Raw genomic sequence first — 19601 nt, 5'->3', positions numbered from 1 at the left:
TTGCGTAAAAGGAAGACTAGGTCAGGATCCGGGCTTGATTGGCCTTTGCTTTTGTAATGGAAAATCCTTCGTTCTGGGTTGTGTTTGATGAGGCTTTCTAAAACAGACGCGATGGTTCCAGTCCAGGAGCTCTCGTTGCTGTGCTGTGCAAAGATGCATTTGAGGAAGATTTGGGCCACAAATCCAGACCTCATTCAGATTCCCTTCCGAAGGAGAGTTTGGTGGCGCTGACTTAGGCTAGGGAGTTAGGAGAAGCAGTTTGGACATTTTTATCCCCCCCCCCCAACCTTTCTAATTGTAATTCTTTATTTCGCCTCGTTATGCCCGGCCCTTTGCCTTTGCAGAAAAGGAGCGAAGCGGCGTGCAGAAAAGCGACGACGGGAACGTGGATGACCCGGCGAAGAAGAAGAAGCAGAGGCGGCAAAGGACGCACTTCACCAGCCAGCAGCTGCAGGAGCTGGAAGCCACTTTCCAGAGGAACCGATACCCGGACATGAGCATGAGGGAGGAGATCGCGGTGTGGACCAACCTCACGGAGCCCCGAGTCCGGGTGAGCCACGCTCCGCGCTCTCCTCGGGCGCCCGCCTCCCAGGGTTAACCAACCCAGCCACTTCCCAGGCCTGCCTGAAGACAACTCCGAGGCAGCCCGTAAGAGCCCATCGCCAACTCCCCTGGGCCCTCCCGCCTCTTGGCCGGGCGCGGATGGAGCCCAGGTTGAGAAACAGCTTTTCTCGGAAGTAAGCCCCCCCATGTGCGCGTCCCAGGGGACGGACTGCCAAGTAATTTTGTTCCAGAGGTAGCGCGGCCTTCTCCTCCCGGGTAGGTGCGCCTGTGCGGAGAGGAGCGCAGCCTCGACCCTTATTTAGACACTGGTCTACCAAATAGAGGAGTCCCAGGTGAAATCCGAGGAGAGGGAGCCACTCGGGCAGGAGGCGGTTAAGAGGAAGCGCCCGTTGTTGGAAGATGAGGAAGAGAACCGGGGGATCTGGCGCTGGTGGGGCTGTCCAAGGGTGCTTTATTTTTACAGATCCTAAGCCATCTCTGGTCGATTTCACTTTATGCTAGGAAGATCTACAGAAAGAGAAGGGAAGTCCTATAGTTTGTAATTAGAATTAGCTCCTTCCTAGCGAAAAAAGAGAAAGTATTTCAGGAATGGGGGAATCAGCTTTACGCAGCAAAATGCATAATTTCATGCAGGTAAACAAGGCTGAGCTGGGCCTGACCTGCTCTGTGCTTGCCATCTCCTTAACCAAGGTAATTTTTGCAGCCCTATATTCCCACTTGCTCGGAAGGAAGTCCCACCGAGGACAGCGAGACTAGCTTCAGAATAAACGTGCACAGAATTGGGTTGCATGGAGGAGAAAGTCCCCGTCGAATGTCGTGTAGGAGCCGCGCAACTCATTCCTTAGACGCGCGCCTCGCTGCTTACTCCCAAGCAACGGGCTCGCACGCAAGCGGCCTCAGCTTTACTCGGGAGTAAGAAACCAAACGGGATTTACTTCTGAGTGGACTCGGCTAAGCTCCAGCTCCAAGCCTGCTTTAGGAAATTCGAGGAGGCACCCTATACGCCAATGGTTGTGGGGGTCGGGGAGGCTGCGATTTGGGGAGCAAAACCCGTACTTGGCGGATCGGGCCTCACTTGGGCGCCTGAGGACCAATGAATCCACGCGCAACAAACTTTGCGCGTCGGGCTCCCGGCGGAGGGGAAATCCCGGGGCGAGTTCAGGCCGCGACCACAGGGCTGGAGTCAGTTCCCTGGAGGCGCATCAGAGGTGATTTCCCGCAGAAAATCAGGATCCGCAGAGTGCAGGATCCAAGCAGCCCCGAGGCCTTCCGAGGCGTCTGGGGCCTCCCGGGCCCAGGGGTGGAGAAGGCGGCAGTGGAAAGGCGCCCTTCCTGGCACGTCGTTGGCCCTTTAAAGCCACTAGAGAGACAGGCCTCCAGAAACGCGGGCGAGGCTTTATTTAAAACAAAATCCCTGCTCCATTGCACTGCTGAAGGCGCAATCCTACGAACGTTGAGGAGCAAGCTGAACCGAGCAAGCATGCCCAGGATTGGGCCGTAAACAAATAATAATCTTGAAATCCTTGAGACCGCCCCAGATCATTGTCCTTTTCCGTAGCATGGGAAAAGCGGGTCTTGGCCAGGAGAGCCATCTTTCAGAATTTACTGTTCTCTCCTGCATTAATTAAATGCAGCCATTTAATACCAAGCAGGAAATCTATTTTCTCTTCGGGCGATTGCTGGGGGGGAGAGAGAGGGAGCCCAGGCATCCGGGTAGAAAGTCTTTATGAATGCGCTCTTTTTCATGGGGCCAGGAAAGGATCTTTCAAAACAAAACAAAAACAATTGTGCCGTCTGATCTAGAAGTGAGGAAGTTGTGGGTTTCTTTTTCTTCCCAGGGGAGTCTTGGCCCCGGCCGCTTTCATTGGGTGGTGCTTCGCTTGCGCGGCGTTTCCTTGGCGCATTTCCTTAGATGGTAGACTGCAGCTAACTTGGTCAGTGAGACCGGGAGACACGTCCAGGACAGAACCCTGCACTTCAGCTCTAAGTTTAAGCATATTTAAACAAACCGGAGGCGGGAAAGAATAGGAGACACCCTCTGAAATGCCTCGTTTCTTTAGCCCTCTGTATAGCGCCGGCCCACATTCTGGCGTCTACGCATTCTACGTAGGGGAGCGACCACACTGCTCCTTTAGCTAATGTAGGAGAAGGCAAGGGCAGCGCTCGTTTGCACGTGCTGGGCATTGTGAATGGCGCTGGCTGGACAGAACGTGGCATTTGTACTTAAATTACTGCAGAACGCAGAGATTTTAAATAAATTAAGAGGCTTGTCCTGGAGTGCCCTGGAGGAGAACACTGGACATGATCCAGCCCAAAATAAGCACTTCAGAAAGGTGCGTTGCTGTGGGTTCAGGTTCACCTGAGCTCACTGAGACTTAATTCCAAGCAACGATGCCCTGCTTTGGCCTGGAAGGTCACATTGAATTCAGCGGCCTAGCCAAGTACCTGCTTAACTCTCCCCAGGAAACATAATCCGCGAGGGTGAATTACATAGCGCTCAGTCGGACTTCTCAGTTAAACATAGCTAGGGTTTGTTGCTGGATGGTGCCCACTGGTGAAAGTAAATCCCGGTGAAATGAAATGCCATTTGATATGTTGCACTGAGGGTGCTCTGTGTGTGTTAGAGAGAGCTGTGCAAAATCCCTAAAACCAGCAGGGAACCATATATAAAAGGCCCCATTTCCTGTGCGGTTTGTTTTGTTTCGCTTTGTTTTGGCCACCCCTTCCTTATATTCGTGTACATATTGTTTGAACGCCAACAGCCTGATTCACAAAACTGGTTTGTTTTTTTTTAAGCGGATGGCTCTGTCTCCCTGACTGCGCGCAACCCGCTTTCGGTGAGAGTTCATTTCAAGCGCGTGGCCCTAAAACGCTAAATTCCCCTGGAATTAAAGAAACTACAATTTCAGTGTTCGGGATCGGAGTAACAATCCCATTGGTGTTGACTTTATATGGACTGGGCCTTGTGGGTGTGGGAATGTTGAGGGTGGCAGGAGAGGATATATTGATTATTAATATCTTTCCTAACTTGTAGCTCTAACACACCCCAAAGCACACTTTCGCTTCAAGAGATTTCGTTGAAATCAAAGGATCCGCGACTTCCAAGTCTGTGCGTAGGTCAGAATCTCTAGCGCAGCAAGGACAGGATCCGCCAAGTAAACTCGGCTACCAGGGCTAGTTGCATTGGGCTCCCAAGTCAACAAATCGTTATAGTCCTAAATCAGTACAGAAATGTTCTCTTACGCCTCTCTTGCCTACAGCTGAAGAGGCTGTTTCTGTTTGTTTGTTTGTTTGTTTGTTTGTTTGTTTGTTTGTTTGTTTGTTTGTTTGTTTGAAAAGTTTTTCCTGCCCCAACCGGTAGGAAAAAATATCTTGCCGTAGGGAGAGGATTAGTATTTTATTAGACTTTCTCTTTGCTTGTTTTTAACTTTGGATTTTTAGTTTATTGGACTTTTTTGGAGGTTCTCTCTCCGCCCTCTTTTCTTTCTCTGTTTCTCTTCTTCCACCCCCACCCCCAATTTATGAGCCCAGGATACTTCCTTACACTATAGGGAGACTGAATCCTCCTAGCGCCAGAGCTGCGGGTGCGTTTAATCCCCGCTGAGGACAGTTTGCGACATAACTACAGTGGGCGGAAGCGAATGTCGAGACGCTCATTCAGTTCAATGGTTATGCGTTGCATCCTCTTAAAACCGCGTCATCATGGGCTCCAGCTGGCGACCACCCCAAAGGGGCTTGTACACCGCAGTGGGGCAGGAGAAGCGATCGGGGAGTATATGCGTAAACTCAGATCGGGAAAACGTTAAGGGAACTGCTTTCTTCGATGGAGGTTAGCTTGGAGTAGTGGGGTTTTTGAAACCGCGGTGAAGCCGGATCCGATGCACTTTTACTCGGGGGTAAATCACACCAAGTCCGGAGTGACTCTCAAGTCACGCCTGCATGGGATCTCAGCCTCCTCCTCCTCAGTCTGCTTAAATCGCCCTGTTAGGCTGATATTCTGACCCCAAGTGGCACTTGCAAAGGAAGGAAGCCCCGCTAATTTATTTTCAAATAAATAAATAAATAAACGGGCACTTAACCGGCTTAGGGATCGGGCTATTAGAACTGGGAAATCCGCAGAGGTTTGATATTTATTTCAGAAAATGCAATTAGGCAAGCTCTATCTCCTCAAAAGTGAATCCCGGCTTAATCCCTGGGAACTGCGCACGAAATGGCAGCCCTCCTTGTGAAAAGCAAAAAAAAAGGGCTCTGGGACGTTTTTGCATTGAAGGAAATTTAAGCAGCAACCCCGAGGCTCAGTGACTTGAGAGGAAGTATCCCTGAGGTCAATGGGACGTGTGTCTGAAATAAAGCATGGGCAGGATCCGGGAATATGCTGCATTTTTGCAGGGATGCGTTTAGTCTAGTTTTGGCGCGATCCAGCCGAAGTGGGTCACCCGAGGATCACTAGAAGGCGAGGGACACCTTCCTATATTCTTGCCAAGGGGTGTCACTCCCCACGGGTTCTATTTCCCCCTAAGCGAGATGTAAGACTCTAGCCTCAAACTCTAGGAACTAGCCCCGTTTGTAGGACTTCATTCGGCTGGAATCGCCCCGTCCTTATTTCTGCCCAAATCTAAAAGAAAGGCCGTTTTCGGAAATCCCACTTTGGCCTTAGTAAATCACTGAGACCTGGACAAAACAAACCAATAAAAACGTCGCTTGCAGATGCCGCTTTTAACCTTTCAGGGGCAGCCAGAAAAATCAGGTTTCCTCCCAAGTAAATTTTGTGATTGCGCTTATACTTGTAAACAGCTCAGAAGCCACTTTGGCAAGTAAGAGGTAGATAAATCAATCAATAAATAATAATAGACGTGTCGGCAAGCTGAACATTTGGTGAGGAAAAATTTCGGGGAATTCATTCCCATTCGTTGCAATTCTTCTCCTCCTTCAGCCTTCTGTAGATAATACATATATATTTAGAAGCAGCCTTATAACTCAGTTTTGCCAATCCACCCTTAATTTGCTAAGAGGACCTTCCTTTAAAACGTCTAGAAGCCATCATTAAAACTATTAGCCTCATTTTCAGGAAATTCCTGTCTGGAAGCACCTTCTGAAAAATGAATTACAGGTTTTGAGTGTGTCGCCTTTCTTCCTTTCCTCTTTTATATTTACACCGGATCCTTCCTCCTCCCTGGTCCTTTTCCCCTCACAATTTGCCTTCCTGTTCTCAATGTAGCATTCCAGTTTGTTGCCCCTAAACTCAGACACTGGTGAGCATCAGCTACATGCATAATTTTGAAGTAGGTGGCTGAGTCTGAAAGGCCCCCTTGAATGACACAGCAACCATTCCACTCTTTGGAAGGACCTTACTTAAGGAAAACTGGCTTCTGTTAGAAGGAAGAGCTCACTTTCTAAGAGGCCAGGTGGATGTGATGTCGTCTCACATCTGCTTGCTTTCCCTGACTCTCCTTAGCCGGGACCTGTACAAAGACCACACAACCCACCAGTAACACAGGCAGTTCCGGAGGCCGATATTTTCCACCAAGGGAGGGGAAGATATTTTAACCTGTAGCAGAAACCACGTGGAAGACATACCTCCCCATTAGATCTGCCGTCTCTTAACAGGACGCTAAACCAGATCCGGCTGTGTCCTGCTTCAGGTTATGAGTTGGGTGTCTTTTCCTGTTCTCTGAGCCCTGGATTTTTATGAAAGGGAACTCAAAGCATTTCCCAAAGATGCACTTTCCACAAATCTGCATCAGATCCCTCCCCCCTCCTCTTTCACCGGTTTTTACATTAAACCCCAGGAGCAACCAGTCTCCTTTTGCTCTCCAGCAGCAAAGCTGTAAATTCTGAATATTAAACGCAAAGGCAGATGCTGCATCCATTGAAAGGCAAAGGATGTAGGGGGTGGTTGGCTCTGTGTTTACCTTAAACCTACTTGCCCAGTCCCACTTTTTATGATCTGTAAGGAGGGTGTTTTTGGTGTGCTTTTTGTTAAAAGCGTTAGCATTGGACAAAGCAGACCAGCCGCCATAGCCAGGGCCTGATCACAACAAGAGTATGGTCAAGGGTAGTTAATTCTCTGCAGAGAAAGGAAGCGAGGGTTTGAAATTTTGGAGATCATCGAGAGGAGAGAGATCGGATGCCCGTCCAAAGCAGCAGTCTGCAGGAAGGGATTTATGCAAGGACAAAAACAGCTTACATGTCTTATTGCATGGAACCTCAAAGACATCATGCTTGGGAGAGGGGTGGCAGATACAGAATTCCTTTCTGAGGAAGTGTGTTCTTCCTAAGACAACTTTCTCCAGGGCTTTTTAAAGGAGAGCAGGAAAAATTGATAAGGGAAATCTATAATCTGGCATAAGTTCAGACTGGGCACAAATAGATGGACAATGTATTTTCTTCAGTATCCCCAGAAAGGCACCTAGACTGAGGTTTCGGAAATTGGCATATTTATTTATATTTAATTCATTTGCTGATTAATCAATTAAAAGCCCTCTTAAAGCCAACGTTATTTAACTGGCTCACAGCCATAGTTTTAAGGATAATTGCTCCCCAGAGACAGGAACTGGACCCTAGCTGAGACCCAGAAACAAATTGTACTCTACTGGCTTCTTGGTTCTACTCAATTGACTTCAACTCCAGCTGTTCCTTTGGGAGGGCTGGGGGTGGAGGCGGAGGGAGGCTGAATGGCCTCTCTGGCATAATAGATTATCCACAAACAGCTTTCCCAGTGGAGTGGAGCAGCATGAATATGAGAAATATTGCAAGTGACAGTTCAGCTTTTAAAAAAATCCAGACCAGCAATCATGCTAGCTTGCAGCAAAAAAATGGTCAAAAGTACCATGGCCCCTTTTAAAGCCGGGACAGGGAACTCCTAAGGCCCTCAGATGTTGTTGGGTGCCACCAGCCCCAGCCAGCATAGCCAATGGTCAGGGATGATGGGAACTGTAATTCAGCAATATCTGGAGGGCCACAGGTCCCCACACCTGTTTTAAAGGCTGACATTGTTGTGCAATCTTTTAAAGGCAATAGCTTACTTTTATCAAATGCATAAGTTGGGCTGAGAAACTGGTAGGTGTCTATATAAAATGGAGGTGTCTACATACAGTGCCCATAGGTGTCTATATACAGTGGATAATTTTTTAAAAAACAAAACAGTTTAATGTGCTGATCCTGCATGTTTTTAACATTCCGGTCACCCTCTGCCATCCATTTTTTTAATTTATAAACAGTGTTTCGACACTATTGTATCATAAAACATCAAGGCAACATACACATGAAATACCGTTAAAAATAAATAAACGTCATGTTTCCATATCCACTTCAATAAACTTAAGAGGTGGCCCCAAACCTATTTTTAGTGCCAGGGTTATATTGCTAGATCAGGTGAGCAATGCATTTGGGTGCAATAAGCTAGTAGAATAACTCATAGATTTCTTTCATATTTGGAGGATTAAAGGAGAAAGAAATAGCAGAAATCTATTGAACATTGATGGCTCTTCTTTTAGAGAAAGAAAAGCTATTTTGAACATGCTCGAAGTGTTTCTCCCTTTACTTTGGTTGTCCCTTTTTTCCTTTCTAAATAGCTCAGAAGCAACTATTACTTTTAACCATGTTGCACCCTTGCAAAGCATTTGGCAGAATACTTCTACGGTAGTTTTCAGAAAATATCCATCCTGCTACATTTTAGCAAGGCCTCCAGAAATTCCACCAAGTGATTCCATAATCTGGCATGAAGATGCCACAACGGAGAGATAGTATATTAGCTGTTAACTAAACGGCATCTTTAGTCGAGCTTCAGTTGAGCGGAGACGCTTTCCGAAAGCATCGGGCTGGCCAGTACGCAACTAGCTCCGGCGTTGCCAGGGTCGTATCCTCCAGATATTGTCTACCCCCCGTCAGCCCCAGCCAGCATCAGCAAAGGCCAGGGATGATGGGAAGTGGACGCCCACGGCATCTTGAAGCGCACCCATCAGCTGGCCATCCCTGGAATCTGATGCTACCCTTCTTGGGTCCTTCAGTTTCATCTGTTGAGCGCTTCCCATTAAAAAGGCTCCGACCGCGTAGCGGCGGGGGCCACAGGGAGACGTACTTTAGGGCAGCAGGGCTGGCAGCCAACTCTGAAGCCCTCTATGCTATTATTATTATTATTATTATTAATTATTTTCTGTACCGCTTAATGGTGACATGTAATAAAGGGGGGGGGGCGCAGGGGAAATAAGGCCATTGAAATCAGAATCGTAAGAGCTGGAAGGGATCCCAGGGCATAGCTGTCAACTTTTCCCTTTTCTTGCGAGGAATCCTATTCGGAATAAGGGAATTTCCCTTTAAAAAAGGGAAACGTTGACAGTTATGTCCCAGGGTCATCTAGTCCAACCATAGGAGCCAACTTCTAGCCTTTTGCCCCCCCATAAAATATTTGAGGGAGCCCCCCCCCCCCCGTTGATGGGTCTTGCAATTCAAATGGCGTGTGCGCGCCACTTCATGTGATCATAGAATCATAGAGCTGGTTGTGAGCATTAAACGCCTGTTTGCAGATAGTAAACTCAAGGACCAATGCAGGACTATGCAACTGTTGCAACCTTGGCATTATCAGCCCCACGCTCTGACCAACTGAGCTATCCAGGCTCAATGATCAATTATGCGGGGTGTGACTTGCCTTCCTCCCCCCCCCCCCCCCCGGCCAATATTCAAGTTGGCATCCCCGAGTCCAACTCCTGGCACGCTGGAATATTTTGCCCTACCCCACGATCCTGAGATGACGATTCTCCTGCCTTGGCGAGGGTGGGTGGGTGGGTGCGTGGGGGAAAGGCGTGCCTGGCTTGGGCCGTCGCTGGAGTTGGGCCGCCCCCTGCTAAGCCCTGCTCTGTCCGCCCCTTGCAGGTGTGGTTCAAGAACCGTCGCGCCAAGTGGCGGAAGCGGGAGCGCAACCAGCAGATGGACCTGTGCAAGAGCGGCTACGTGCCGCAGTTCAGCGGCCTGATGCAGCCCTACGAGGAGGTGTACGCGGGCTACCCGTCCAACTACTGGCACGCCAAGAGCCTGGCGCCGGCGCCGCTCTCCTCCAAGAGCTTCACCTTCTTCAACTCCATGAGCCCGCTCTCGTCGGCGCAGTCCATGTTCTCGGCGCCCAGCACGCTGCCCTCCATGAGCATGCCGTCCTCCATGGGCCACTCGGCCGTGCCGGGCGTGCCCAACGCCGGCCTCAACAACCTGAGCGGCTCGTCGCTCAACACGGCCATGTCGTCGCCCGCCTGCCCCTACGGCCCGCCGGGCTCGCCCTACAGCGTCTACCGGGACACTTGCAACTCCAGCTTGGCCAGCCTGAGGCTCAAGTCCAAGCAGCACTCGAACTTCGGCTACAGCGGCCTGCAGAGCCCCGGCTCCACCCTCAACGCCTGCCAGTACAACAGCTGACGGGCCGGCGCCTCCGCACAGGGACCGCGGCGGCGGCGGCTGCGCCAAGGGAGCCCCGCAGGAGGAAGGGCGCGGCGGGGCGGCGACGACGGGAAAGGAGAGAGAGAAGGAGAGAGAGGCGGGGGTTCAGACGACGCCCCAGCCCGGCCCTGAAACACGGGGATGAGTTGCAATGTATTTCGTTCTCCTCTGGATGATGCGGGTTTTGTATGCGTGTTTACTTGAACTTGCACAGGACTTCCTCTTCTAAGCGTCCACTTTATTCGAGGAAATACGGCGGGGAGGAGAGGGGGCGGGGCGGGGGGAAAGAAACCGCGCCAGCGAAGAAATGCGCGGGTCGTGGGCGGGGCTTTTTGTGGTAGAGGGGGGGAGGGGGGAAGAGGCGTGGTTTCCGGGGTGGGGTTTTGCTTGCTTTTCCGGCCGCTTCAGGAGAAGGGGCGGGGACTCTGGCGAGAGGGGGCGGGGCTCCGGGTCAATGGAAAGATGGGAACTCTCCAGCGGAGCAAATGTCATCCTGACAAGGGTCAACCACTTCAGGGAGGGTCTGTTTGTCTTTTCGCCTTTCCCTGCGCTTGGCCGTCGGGTGGGCGGCGTTGCTTTCCACGTGCATGAGTGACTCTCGATGGGGATTTGTTTCTTTAGCTGAAAGCGGTGGAGAGCCGGCCATGCCGAGCACTAAGCGGCTGGAAAGGTTCCTACCTCTCTCTCGTTTATTCCCTCCCAAGACGGCAGTATCTCCCCCCCCCCCCAACATCCCTCTTTAAATCGCCTCCCTTTAAAAAGGAACTTTGCAAAACCCCAGCCCTTCCCCTTTGCAAAGTCTTACCCCTGATAATCAAATTATCGTTCATCCTTATTTAAATGGCTCTTTTTTTAATTAAGAAAGAATTCTCCTAGAGAATCTAGGGACAGAAATGTTTAAAATACGGAAAAGGACTATCCTGAAACGTCGATACTGCATCTTAAAAGGAAAGGAGTATAGTAATCTCGTGGTTGGGGGAAATGTTTGGAAAAAGTGACTTTGCTTTTCCAGCTCTGAACAAAAAGCAAGGAGCCCAAACAAGAAATCTTAAAAAGGTGTTATGATGTAAATGTAGATAATACTTAAAATGACTATGAAAATGATAAATATGATCTTTAACTATTAATACGCATTAAAAACGCATATGAAGTTTTCCTGCAGACATATTTGTTGCTTCTTTCTGTCAGTACTTATTACCTGTAGATGACAAAGAAACGTAATATAAAATGCACAAGGTACTTCTTTCCCAGTGTATTCCCACCTGTGGTAACCGTTACGCTGGATGTTTCAATAATGCTGTTGTGGAGGATGCAGTATATATATTGTTTTATAAGTTATGTTTTTGTGATTTTTTTTTTCAAAATTAAGAGCATGGGAATAATAATAATAAAAAAAACCTCTTCAAATGCTTTCGGTCTTCCTTTCTAGCTATATTAATGTCTAGATCCACTAATCTAAAGAAAATATCCCAGAGGATATTTTGAATATTACATTTAATACTTCAGTCTGGTAGTGGTGGGCTTTTCCTCCTTTGTCTTCTTATATAATGAGCCCCAAAATGTAAACATGCTATGAGACCAAGTGAAAGAGTGGCCTGTGCATAAAATGATCAAGTATCACTATAACTTTGATACTGAACATTGCAATTGAGTCCTGTGGACTTTACCGTGGGATTTGCCTCAAAGCCATTGAATTAGTCCCCTATATTAAGTGCAAAGATTCCAGTGATATTGTTTCCAAGATTGTGATCTCCGTGCTACAATATTAAATACAGTACACTTAACTTTGAAGTGACTACAATGAAATCAGTAAGAGATGATTTCCTGGTTGAAGTGATGGGGCTTGCCCTTAAAATCAGGGTCTTTCCCATATACAGAGAAAGTACATGGGAGAAAGTAGAAAGAGAAAGAAAAGGAACAGAGGGGCTTTTTGCTCCTTCCATTTCTGGAAAATGGAAAGGGTTGGGTTTTGTTTTTTTTACTCCTTGTTAATAGAAAGTAAGCTCTACAGTTTCCAAAGAGATGTTTCCAGCATCAGAGCTCCTGGCTGAAGCCTGCAGTTTTGGGTACAGACAGTCAGCAGGTTAATTAAGAGCGGAACATAGTTTTGATAAAGCCATCCCATTTTTTGGTGTCAACCTTTTTGGCCAAATAAATATTTGAAACAATCTGAGGCCAGTTTTCCAGAAAAAAAGTGAGAAGATTGTGGACCAGCACCATCCCTCTCTTGAACCTTTTCTGAGGGGGAGTAGAGGACACACTCCCTTTTCCAACCTAACTAACAATACTCCTGGTGTATACCCCATAGACTTCCAACAGCTTGATGGGAAAAAACGATACTGGAGAAAAAGCATGGTACAACAGTAGGTTTTTAATACTCCACTTTAGGCCAAGAACAGAACTGGAGTCCCTGACACCCCCAAATATAAACAGCTGAAAGCAAGCTTGCAATACTCAGGCAAATATTTAGCCATGATTACAAAAGAATCTTGTCAGAAATAAGTTCTGAGTTCTGAGTAGAACTTGAGCTCAATGGGCCTTGCTCTTAGGCTGCAATCCTAAACACACTTTCCTGACAGAGAGAACCTTTTATGGACTAGAATCCCCCTTTAAGTGTTAGTTTCAGTTGCTTGAGATGTACACAGCATGAATTCAAAGAGGGGTGATGGTACTGGAGGAGGGATAAGGTAAAGGGACCCCTGACCATTAGATCTAGTCGTGACCGACTCTGGGGTTGCGGCGCTCATCTCACTTTATTGGCCAAGGGAGCCGGCGTACAGCTTCAGGGTCATGTGGCCAGCATGACTAAGCCGCTTCTGGCGAACCAGAGCAGCACATGTTTACTTTCCCGCCAGAGCGGTACCTATTTATCTATTTGCACTTTGATGTGCTTTCGAACTGCTAGGTTGGTAGGAGCAGGGACCGAGCAACGGGAGCTCACCCCGTCGTGGGAATTCGAACCACCAACCTTCTGATCGACAAGTCCTAGGCTCTGTGGTTTAACCCACAGCGCCACCCACGCCCCAGGAGGAGGGATTGGGGGGGGGCAAATAGCCATGAAATACAAAGGTGGCTGTAGGTCTTTGGCTTTCCTGCACAGATCCCAAATCTATCCAAGATGAGAGTAAAGTGAGACATTCACAGGAACAGAAACGATAATTCTGATTCCTTCAATAGGGTTTGAAGTGCTCCCAATATATCTCTATAGCTTCATTTATTATTACATATCAAAGCCATGCAGAGAAGGATAACACTACTGAGACTGTTGCTGAGGGCATTGCTAGGGAAGAGGTTACATAAAGCCACTAACACCCCAAGCCTAAGAATACTTGGAAGCCCTTTTGAAAACAATTAGACTTTCCTAGTAAATGTGTTGGATTGTGAATTGAAAAGTAGAGGAGAATCAAATTGTCAAAGAAGGTCAAATTTGCGACTATACAGTAACTGTGAGGTTAGGTAAACATGAGCATCAGGAAACCCCCTTTCTGGAACAAAGGGGTTTATTTAATTATACATACATAAGCCTGGTGTGTTTGTTTCATGGCATACTATCTTACGGTAAAACTAGCTTTTCCCACGTGCTGTGTTTTTGGCATTCTTAAAAAAAACCCACCTAGTTCACTCCAACAACTGTATGAAAAAATTGGCTATTTTGGTGACTACGTGATTTGCGGTAGCCATTGGAACTATTTTCAGTCTCATATTTTGAACTTGATTGCTGGTTAAGGGGTGGGGAGGGAGAGAGAAATCACATGGGATGTGATATGTGGAGAACTGCCATATTTTCTGCATAAATCTGTGTCCAATATCCTAAGACTTCAGCCAAGTTGACAGATCCACAGCCAGGAAAGTGGCCTCAATGTACTATTTCTGTGCGAAGATGCTCAAATGATCTCTCCAAGAGCTCTTTTCGCTCCGTTTATCTGGCATTGTTGTTATGGTGAAGTCAAAGAAAGGCAGCCTGAGAATGAGGAGAGGAAAAGCTTCCTGACTCCAATAGGATACTAGCAAGGCATCAGATTAGGAAGTCAGCCCTGTCAACAGGGACTTACTTTTGAATAAATGCTCGCATAAACCAAGATATTAATACATATGTCCACTTCCGCCTTGAAGCCAATAAATTTAGATGCAGCCCTATAGCCATTTATGTGAGAGTACACCCATAGAACTCGATGGGATGTCAGGCAGATCCATACTACACATTAAAAGGACATTCAGAGGACATTTAAAGCCCATAACTACTCTCAAGGAATCCTGGGAAGTGTAGTTTGTTAATGGTGCTAGGAACTGTAGCTCTGTGGGGAACTATGGTTCCCACAATTCTTTGGGGAAAAGTCACGTACTTTTAATGTGCATTCTAATTTTATTATTGGCCCATTTATTTTCCTCTTACACTAGACTGGCCATTGAGTGAGTCTAGGATTTAGTCTTCCTCTTTATTGTCCCTGTATCATAACATTCTTATTCCTACTCAAAAGTATGGTAAGTCCCATTGAAATCAGAGGATTTTACTCTCAGGAATGCAGCCTAAATCATCTGGAGCTCGGTGTACAACTGTGTGTATTTTGATGCATATGGGAAGCCCAAAAGCAGGCAGGATCTGACATTATGCAAATTTGAATTTTTTTCATTATTTTGAGTAATTTACCTTGCCTCTGCTACATGTGGGCACAACTGTCTAATTAATTAAAAGTCTGCTGAGTCTTCCTCAGGACTGAGATGTCTCTGTTCATATACCTTCCAAGTTTCATCTTTACGTTAATTTGCTTTTTAAATGATTATATCCTCAGAGCACAAAGGCCACATGGTACTGTTTTTAGGTGCACTTCTAACGTTTTCCAAGGATACACCCAAATATGTAAAGTGTGAATGTGATGGATATGATATTTATTATTTATTTATGTAAACATTTATAGACCTCCCCATAGGTTTTATAGACTTTGCTATAGGCAAATATCTCAGGGTCAGTAACAGCAAATACAGCCTTAAAAATATAAATCCATAGCAATGTAAGAGCAGAACAAAAAACAATTACCCTAAAAAGAGGAAAAGAACATTAAACCAACACACCAGCTTAATATTAATAACTTCAAAGACTCTGAGTCAAGTTTAACCAGGGTTTTGGCTAGCATCTGAATGAAAAGAGAGTAAGGGGCCAGCCAAATTTCAGAGGGGAGAGAATTACAAAATCAATGTGCCACTATGGAGGCTGAGACCTGCATAGTATATAGCTCCTGATTAGGCCTGGGCGGCATATAGCTATATCACCCAGGACCGGAATGTGGGGACAGACCGCAATGACAGCTTCACTCAGTGGTATATTGCTGGTGAAACAGTCACCACACTTGAGTCCATCTGCCTCCAGCACCCAGCATGCTGAGGAAGAAACAAACTAGCTGGCACTGGAGGCAGAGGGACTCAAGTGGTGGCGGTTTCACCAGCAATATACTGGGAAGCTTCTGCTTCCCAGCTGAGAGTTCCCTGGCCTCACCTGGCTGCCTTCTCCTGCTACTGAGCCCTCCCTCCAGTGGAAGGCAGCCAGGCAGTGTAGAGGCTCTTTGATGATGGCAGCCCCAGCGCTTGCTAGCAGCCTCCATCAGCCCCTCTCTGGCACAGATAGGGTGGCTTTGCACCCTGTGTCTTGTGGACAGGAGGGTGGGCTGCATCGTTTCTCCTGGGGTGAAGGACCCCCCCCCACCAGAAGAAAGAGACAGCACACCTGAACATGGAGGAGGCAAAGGCAGTCAACCACACTGACAGGTTCCGTGCTCTTGGCTACTGCTGCTTTCAGGGAGTGTGGGTAAGTGCGTAAGGTAGGTTGCCCGCTCCCCATGCCAGCAAAGGCAGAGGGAGCTTGGCCAAGGAGCCCCAAGGTTCTTGCTGCTCCAGCATGAGCAGCAGGGGACTCGAGGCTGGCTCCTCTGGGCGCAGAAGCCTTTCCGCCCCCCAGCTGAGCAGCAGGCTGGGGCCAGCTGTATTGGTCATAGCCCACAAGGCACTAGGGCGAAAGCACCTCAGCTCCCACGATGAGAGCTGTGGCAGTTTCACCTGCCAGCTGGGGCCAATGCATCTTTTTTCAACACTGCGGTATATCACCAAACCACGGTGTGTGGCTGACGATACACCACAATGTTGAAAACCCAACACTGCCCAGCCCTATTCCTGATTGACAAGCATTAAAGAGAGTCCCTCTGGCAGATCTTAACACTCATGTGGGGATAGGGGAAAATTCAATTTGGTTCACACTGAAAGGTAAACATGCCTCATTTGTGCACACGAACTGAAACTTAGCCATCACGCAAAATTCATGCAATTTTGCAATGTAGCACTCCAGCCAAATAATATGTACAAAAATGCACATACTAGGGTAAAGTGTGCATGAAAATGCATCTTTGTTAAAATAACATTAAAATATGCATTCTATTGGGCAGATTACTTTTCAAAAATGTGTTTATTTTCATGTGAGTATCACAAACTGGAGAACTCAACTGTAAAATGAGGCACTAAGATAAATCAAAATTTCCCCATCCTTACACCCAGGCTGGTTTATATAGGGAGATGACTCATTCAAAGTCATTGAGGCATTTGGTATTTGGAAACTTGTCTATCCTACAGCAACACTCATTGGGGAGCTTGAATTCCCAAGAATTCCCAACTGAATGAAGACTTGGTGGCAAACTCAGGTATGTTGCTGTATAATGTGTCAAACATCTTTGAAGTTTCCACCTAATGCTACATTCTGCATTTACACAGACTCCCGTGCCTTAGACTGCAATCCTAACCCCACTCACAAGGGAGAGCTCCATTGAATTCTGAATAGACATGGTTAGGATGGCACTGTAAATCTGAAATTGCAGGGAGATGCATGTAGCATCACATACACCCAATCCCCTTTAAGTTACTGGTTTATCTATTAATCCAAATTTTGACTGGAAAGATCTGTGAAGTGGCTAGCTACATGTGTAAAAACTATAGAGCAGTTTTAAAAACAAAACCAGAGACAGACTAATCAAGCAAAAGAAACATCATAGCTAATCTGAGCAGTGTGGGGGGGCAGAATCAGTATAGACAACATTTAAAGTTCCACTCAAGCATTTAAAATAACCAAAGAGTTTCAAGGTCACCTTCTAGCTATCAGTATTCTGTGGGAGCAATTCAGCTGCATACTGGAAATTGAGGTGTGCAAAATTAAAGCGGATTAAAGTGGTCTGGCACAATAAATCCACATTTTTTAAAAAAAGAAATAGACTTTTGTCGTCAGGAAAGTTACATGGCAATGTACTTAAAAGAGGGATAAATGATTGATGGGAAGATGTATAAATTCCGCATAAGAACATCAGGATGCATGTCATTGTTGTATAACCTCCCACAAACAAATAAGGAAGAATGCTCAATAAAGAGCAGGCATCATATAACGTCTGTGTAAGCTTTGCACAAGCAAAGTGGGACAAGTGGCTGATAAAAAAGGTCACTGGAAATAGCCCTAAAAGTCCCACAAAAAGATCTATCCTTGCTTGCCCTCTGAAAGCTAGCAGAGAGGGTCTCAAAGAAGAATTGACTCTCAATCAATTCAGAAATTGTCGTAATTTAGCAAGTTAAATTAATTAAATAAATAAACTCGGGACCATTTTTGAAGCCCGCTCCTAGATAACCACTCTCTGTAACCTCAAGGTAGTGAGGAAGCCCAGAGCAGACCATCTGGAGAAGATTTTAATTGGTGAATAGGCTTATATGTGAGAAGGCAGGCCTTGAGGTATCCTAGCCTGGAACCATTTAGGGCTTTAAAGAAAACCAGAAATTGGAATTGGGCCTAGAAACCAACTGGGAGCCACAAAGTTGTCTTAAAATCAGCATCATATGTTCCCTCTGGCCTGTCCCAGATAACACACTGGAGGCTACATTCTGGACTAGCTGCAATTTGGGAACACAATAACCTGTATTATACCTGGCCAGGCTATTTGTCTATCTATCTCAAGGGTTGAGAACCTCAATCCAGCCCTCAGGACTCTCCTCAGACTACACTTCCTCCTCAGCCACACTTCGCACTCTCCTTGAGTATTTTTGCTTGGCTGGAATGTATTCACAATGTCCAATAATGCCTCTTGCTTGCCCATCCCCTCCAATATTTCTCGGATGAAAATAGGGACGTCCCATTCGATCATAATAATTTTACTATTTATAACCCACACATTTTACTGGGTTGCCCCAGCCACTCTGAGCAGCTTCCAACACATTCGAAAACATAATAGAACATTAAGAAAACTTCCTTATACAGGATTGCCTTCAGATGGCTCGGGGGTCAGATAATGCCATACCCGCCAACGTTTCTCCAGTGAAAATAGGGACATCCTAAGGAAAAGTGGTACATTCTGGGATCAAATCAGAAACCGGGGCAGCGTCTCTAAATCAGGGACATCCCTGGAAAATAGGGACACTTGGAGGGTTTGCTTGCCTGGATGGAAGATACAGAGGAGAGTGCAAGTATGTATAGAAACTAGCTGACTGTAAAAAGGTAAAGTTAACATTTGTTCCTCCACCCTCAGTCAAGCCCCTATTCTAACTAGCAACAGGTCTACAAGGTCCTGTCCTTTGCTATCACCAGTTTCTAAGGGCTCTTCTGTGGAGTGCATTATGGTTTGGTTGTTGTTGTTGTTGTTGTTGTTGTTAATTTGTATCCTGCCCTCCCCGGCCAAGGCCAGGCTCAGAGCGGCTAACATCATAAAAACAACACAATATGCATAAAAACAGACTTCAATTAATTTTAAAAATCTAAAAATTAATTCAGGCAAGTTAAAATTTGGCAGGTGGCAATTATCAGGTTGGAGTTGAGAGTGGTTAAAAGCCATTTCTAGATTGGGACTGGAGAAAGTGGAGGGGAACCCCTTTCAATGCTTACTATTTCCTCACATGCACCCCGGGCAGATTGTGTCCCTAGATTTTTCTAGAAACTCTTGGGATATGGCTGGCTATATCTGCAGGCATCTTTTGGCATTCTCCATTCCTGATTCCTGCTTGAGCAAGGCCACATTCTGGACTGTGAAAATTTATTTGAAGGAGGCAATATGTGAAGACTTCTGTTTTAGGGAGGTGTTTTTGATAACTTTTGGGTTCTTGTGGTTTTGTGAGTCACCTCAGAACAAAAAGAGCTATGAAAAAACCATTAGACCAGGCTGAGGAAGGCAAGAGAGTCTCCTTTAAAAAAGTGCCTGGGAATAAAAATGAGCAAAAATAAAAGAAAGTATACAATTTGGCAAGTTAAACATAAAAGTAAAATAACACGCCAAGAAGGAATTTGAGGAGCTACTAAATTAAAGACAGCAACACAAACAGCAACAATAAAGTTTCTTCCTCTCTCTCTCTCTCTCTCTGGTCAAAATAAATCACAACAAGGAAGTCTGCCAAAGAATCGCTATAGACCACCCAGGTGAGAGAGAAGTACTTAACTATACTCTCTCTGAGTATTCCTTAAGTGAATTCTTTGCTTCCGTCTTCACAAAAGAGGCTGCTGGGGAGATGCTTGTGTTGTCTAAGCCATTATTTTCGGTTGGTAGACCCAAATAATTGCCACAAATTGCCCATAAAATGGGTTTGAATTGCCCATAAAATGGATT

At 46.5% G+C, this 19601-nt stretch overlaps 1 protein-coding gene across 3 annotated transcripts in view; it reads left to right on the top strand.

Moving 5' to 3' along the window:
* PITX1 (paired like homeodomain 1) overlaps window positions 1-11397 on the top strand; it is a 43205-nt gene extending 31808 nt beyond the window's left edge. For all 3 annotated transcript variants that reach the window (XM_081850431.1, XM_081850429.1, XM_081850430.1), the window contains 2 exons: window positions 345-550; window positions 9436-11397. In XM_081850431.1, the coding sequence (XP_081706557.1) occupies window positions 345-550; window positions 9436-9969 (740 nt within the window). In that variant the 3' untranslated portion in view covers window positions 9970-11397. The remainder of the gene's footprint in view (window positions 1-344; window positions 551-9435) is intronic.
* The last annotated feature ends 8204 nt before the right edge of the window (window positions 11398-19601 follow it).

The sequence above is a fragment of the Podarcis erhardii genome (assembly GCF_964252035.2).
Source record: "Podarcis erhardii genome assembly, chromosome: 2".
NCBI classification, from domain to species: domain Eukaryota; kingdom Metazoa; phylum Chordata; class Lepidosauria; order Squamata; family Lacertidae; genus Podarcis; species Podarcis erhardii.
Note: the sequence above shows the minus strand (reverse complement) of the source record. Positions and strands in the feature narration are given on the sequence as shown.